A 4,942-nucleotide genomic window follows, 5' to 3' on the forward strand; every position below is an offset into this window, starting at 1 on the left:
TTCCGTGAGCTTGGAAACGCCGCTCTGGTTTGCGGCAGAGCGAGTGCACCCTTTGCTGTGTGGCATTCACGAAGAAATTGTTGATGTAGCTTTTTTTCCGTTGGAGGTAAAGCTCATAACACATTTCTCGTCGTTCACTCCCTAATAAGCCGTCGGGAAGCTTCGCGGGGCATCGGCATAGCTCGCTGCCGCTCGCACCCGAGCCTGGAAACGGTGTCGGGCTGGGGATGCGTTGCCCAGAGTCCACCAGTTTCTGATTCGACAGAAGGAATTCCTTTAATTATTTAATAGTCTTTTCCTTCAAAGACAGAGATAATTTGTGGCTGTTCGGCTCCAGCCTCGCTCTGATCTGCAGTTTAACTGAATTTGGGAAGGGTGACGCATCCAGCAGCTCTGGGGTTGGTCATCGCTGGATCAACAACATCATTCATGTCACTGGGAGAGGGCTCGCCTCCCCCGAGGACAAGTTTCCAAAACACTGGGGAGAATATCAGCAGCTTTTCCTCCCAGATTAAGGAGGACTTAGCTGAAGACGGGGAAAAGGGGGTTTGTTATGAGTGCCTTATAGTACAACTTCACTTCCTCTCTGTTTCTAATCCCCTAATTAGCAATACTGCCGTCTTGTGCTTGTAGACTAATGGGACAAAACACTGGAATAGAGTCAGGGTCACTGTAGGCTTGATATGAATCAAGTAGGACAACAGATAAAACCTTCAGACCCTGCAGGGACTGGCCCGGATCGAAGTCTGCTGGGTGTCAGGAGAGATGGGAATCAACCACGGCCGGGTATAAAAACACGTTGCAGAGCTAACACGCCAAACAACAACTTCAGATGAGACCACGGGCAGCCTGACACTGCTGGGATTGGGGTGTCCTGGGTGCTTTAGGGAGAGAGGGAGACTCGTGTTGAGGTTTGAAGAGAACTGTTCTGTCCTAAACCAAACAGATGCTGCTGGAACTGAGTCCAAATCTGGGCAAAACAGTCTCACACAATCCTTTTCTGATGCTCCAGCGATGACTAATGAGCTGCTGCCTGTGCACAGAATAATCGATTAACCCGGAAAGAATGTGTTTACAGAGTGGAAGCATTTCTGCAAGAAATAAGTGACTTTTTAACGTTCCTAAGAGTAGTGCTTAATTTAAAGGAGAGGAGGAGCGTGGAACTCCCGCCCAGCACACGTGTTGCTGTAGCTCAGACATCACCATCTCTCTGGAGTTCAGCCTCCAATCCCTAGAAGTGTAACTGTGTGTGTTTCCATTGGCCAGGTCGTATTGACAGCAAAGACAAGGAAGGGATTGAAGCTGAGGAAAAGAAACCGAAGGTAAGCTAAAAAAAACCCCAAACTAGGTGACACCGACCGTCTGAGTGCTCTGTGTGTTCCTGACTCCCTCTCCTGGGTGCCTCTTAGCGACCCTTGCCATTTTCTGCCATTCTTCCCTCTGTCTTTCGAAAGTGGTTTGATTTTTATTTCCCTCACCCTGGTTTGGATGGTGCAATCCGTGGCGATCTTTGAGGGTGAGAAAGCGAACTGAGTCTAAAACAAACACGTGGCTCACGAGGTTGAGCAGGTGGTTGGAGAAACCATCTTCTCAGCCCAAGACTGGGAAGCAGACAGCTGGGGCAAAGCGGCGCCAAAGCAAACTCAAAACTGAGTCGGGCTCTGCTGGGGATGAGCAGCATAGCAGTGAAAAGGGCAAGACACGTAATTCAAAAATTAAATTAAATAACACAGGCCTTGCAGATGCAGGTGAAGAACAGAGTTTAATAGTGGGTAAATTGCAGAAGCTGAAGGATGTCTGTCTCACCGCTAATTTGGAGATTTAGTTCAGCTGGTCATGAGCCTGGCTGGTGCCTGGGCAAGGTGATGGACAAGCTGATGGACCATTTAGGGAGTGAAGAATTAAAGGTGAGGAATATAATTTTTTCAAACAATGCGTAATCAGGCCTTTAGGGAGATTTGTCAGGGTTGCACGAAGCTTTGCTTTAGACACGATGCCGAGCAATCGTCTAAATAAAAAACCAGTGCTCTGTTATCAACAAAGCAGGTGGGGTTGGGAGACCTGGGAGCAGTCCTCGGCGTCCCCCAGAAGTGCCGGCGTCGGTAGCGCTGCCCCTGTGCCGTCTTTGCAGGTGGAGCACAGAGAGAGTTTGGGGTTTAGTAGAGCAGTTCTGTGGTAAAATGTGCCGCTGACGTGGAGGGCGACAGCCAACTCTCACGGGGCTTTCTGCAGACAGGAGTGGGTGGTAGGAGTAGAGCCGAGGGATCCCCCACTCGCCGGTGCAGCCGTGAGCCCCTGAGCTCTTGCCCAGCTCTGTGCTGCCAGAGGAGCCTGCCCCACACCCAGTTCCGTATTGCACCTTCTAACCCTGTTTAACATCAGCGATCCCCTTTCGTTTTCCTCCCATACTGATTTTTTTTTGTGTTCCGCTTTTATTTTGTTTCCGTGTTTTAAGAAATCCTCACCTTCCACTGCCAAATCCCCAGGCGATAGACCCTCCATCCCCCCCCAACGACACACCTCCTCTAGCACAACCCCTTCGAAAACACCCTCCAGCCCTGCTCCCGCCTCTAAACGAGTCTCTTCTGTCACATCCCGACCTGCCAGTACAGGAATGCAAGAAACGAAAGCCAAGGTAAGGAAATGGGATGTGAGAGAGAGAGAGGCAAAGCTGCCTCGGGGAATACCTGGAGGCCTTCCTGACAGCCGGCAGCACTCGTTCGGGCAGTTTCTCTCCACCCCAGTGCAGTGGGTGGAATCATGATCAGCAGCAGCATAGACTGGCCTAGGCTGGAAGGGACCTTAGAGATCATTTAATCCAGCCTCCCTGTCGTGGGCCGGGACGCCTCTCAGCTAGATCAGGCAACACGTGGGGACCGAGTGGGGATCGAACCTGCCACCTTGGCGTTATCAGCACCACGCTCAACTGACTGAGCTAATGTGCTTCTCCTTCACCTTCCAGTGCCCGTAGCCAGATTTAGCTCCAGGTTTGATGTTGGAAGCATCTGAGTCCATCTCACAAACACATTTGTGCTGTAACACAACAAACATTTGCTTCTGCGTTACGGCAAAACCACCTCCTTGCCAGAGAGTGTTACCTGGTCTCCCTGAGACATTCCCAGGTCCCTTTGTGCTCGTTCATGCTTTATTTTTGCAGCTTTATGCTGTGCTTTACAGGTGCGTTGGCTGTGAACAGCAGATGTATTTGAAATGTGCCGCTGCCAGATCTGCCAGGTGCTACACCGAGAGTAGGAAACACACGCACATCCATGGCTTGTTCTGCCGTGTACAAAGTTGTTTGGAGTTTCCCTTTGCGGTAATAGATTTGGGGAGGGTTTTCCTGCAGGATCACAAGCGTGTTGGTATTTACCTGCCGTTACGGGTGATGTACGTGTTACACTAGTTTATTATAGTGGGATAAAGGGGGTGTTTGGAGCCAGGCACTGCACCCCTCTGTGGAGCCCCCAGCCTGGTCAATGAATTTATTTATTTATCTTCTGTACAAAAAGTCAGCGGAACAGGAGAAATGCAGAAACCCGTGGGAGCTCCTGCGAGCCAGCAGGGTGGCGAGCAGGAGGGTCTCGTGTGGCTCCGACCCCTGAGGGGTGACAGCCCGTCTCCATGCAGATCCCCCCTGCATCAGCCTTTCCCCCCTCGCCTCCCCAGGGCCCGGAGATGAGAGGCGGCACGAAGACGGCCACACCGCGGTCTGCGGCCGGGCAGGCTCAGAGGAACTCGACCAACGCCACGCGCATCCCGGCAAAGACTCCCACGGCCCCCAAGACACCTCCCGGCTCCGGTAAGCCATGGTGGGAGCGGCGCCATGCTGCGTCTCCCACCCCAGAGGCTCCGTTTCGGTGGCGCTCCTGGACTCTCTGTGCCATTACATGGGGGCGGCGAACAAATTTCCCCCCGTGCAGGCTGGGGATCTCCGCCACGCAGGTGGAGATCAACGTGGTGATTCGGAGCTGCTCGGCCTCGTCACGGGGCTGCGGGCGCAGAGCTAGGGATGGTTTCCCTGAAATGAACCTTTCCAGATGCTGCTTTATCTCCTCCATCGGTATAGTTGCCAGTGCATAGGAGAGGCCAGTTGCTTTGTCTCTTTGAGATATCCTCCAATTTGGAAGATTTCAGCAGCTCCATTTATTTTTTTTTAATCCATCTATTCCTTTTCTCTCGACGATCTTTCGCAAAGGCCAGGGGCAAGAGGATCAATTCTTCAATTGCAGGAATGGAGATAGCCTGTTATTATCAGAGAAGAAAACCCCAGAAAGCATCAGGCACTGTGAATTTCCAATAAAACGGTGCTTTTCACTGAATATATGTATTTTTCGTACTTAACCAGAGCTGTGTAAAACCTTAAATCAATTAAGTTTCCAGCTTTATTGTGTTTAAGCATTTTTCTCATTCATTAAACAGGCAGAAAGGAGCAGAAAAAACCACCTCCTGCAGCAGCGAAGTCTGAGAAAGGTGATGGTTAAGAATTTTCTTTTCTTCTTCCATTTTTTTTTCAGACCAGGGACAGTGCTAGGATGCTCAGAGAGCAGCCTTATTTAATTACATAACATAATTTTATAAAAACGCTTCCAGACTTCTAATAGAAGAAAACGGTTTTGTTTGAGTGTCTTTTGTCTGTAATTCATCACGCGTGCTAGTGTCACGCTTGGGTGGGGAGTTTCAGTGGACAGTGAATGTCATGTTCCTTCTGAGATACTGGGAAATTGTCTTTAATCACAGTTTTCAGTCAAAAATGAAGAGTGCAGCCATCTCCCCCCTGCACAAGGAGTAGCGGGTGGGCCCTGGGGACCCCGTAAAGGCAGGCAGGGAACGGGGAAGGGGTTACGTGCCCGGATTTCTTACCTCATGCTTGCCTCCCTCTGTCTGCAAACTTCAGGTGAGCAGCCCAAGTCTGGAGACAGAAGCGGTTACAGCAGTCCCGGCT

At 50.8% G+C, this 4,942-nt stretch overlaps 1 protein-coding gene across 1 annotated transcript in view; it reads left to right on the plus strand.

The window, feature by feature from the left end:
• The window catches only part of LOC104275431 (microtubule-associated protein tau-like), a gene marked incomplete at its 3' end in the record, with an annotated part of 14,291 nt that extends 9,356 nt beyond the window's left edge, over positions 1 to 4,935 (plus strand). Inside the window, exons 6-10 of the mRNA XM_009871393.1 lie at positions 1,267 to 1,322; positions 2,456 to 2,635; positions 3,667 to 3,799; positions 4,420 to 4,470; positions 4,895 to 4,935. Of these exons, the coding sequence (XP_009869695.1) occupies positions 1,267 to 1,322; positions 2,456 to 2,635; positions 3,667 to 3,799; positions 4,420 to 4,470; positions 4,895 to 4,935 (461 nt within the window). The remainder of the gene's footprint in view (positions 1 to 1,266; positions 1,323 to 2,455; positions 2,636 to 3,666; positions 3,800 to 4,419; positions 4,471 to 4,894) is intronic.
• Between the last annotated feature and the right edge of the window lie 7 nt (positions 4,936 to 4,942).

This window comes from Apaloderma vittatum, unplaced genomic scaffold (assembly GCF_000703405.1).
Source record: "Apaloderma vittatum isolate BGI_N311 unplaced genomic scaffold, ASM70340v1 scaffold18106, whole genome shotgun sequence".
NCBI classification, from domain to species: domain Eukaryota; kingdom Metazoa; phylum Chordata; class Aves; order Trogoniformes; family Trogonidae; genus Apaloderma; species Apaloderma vittatum.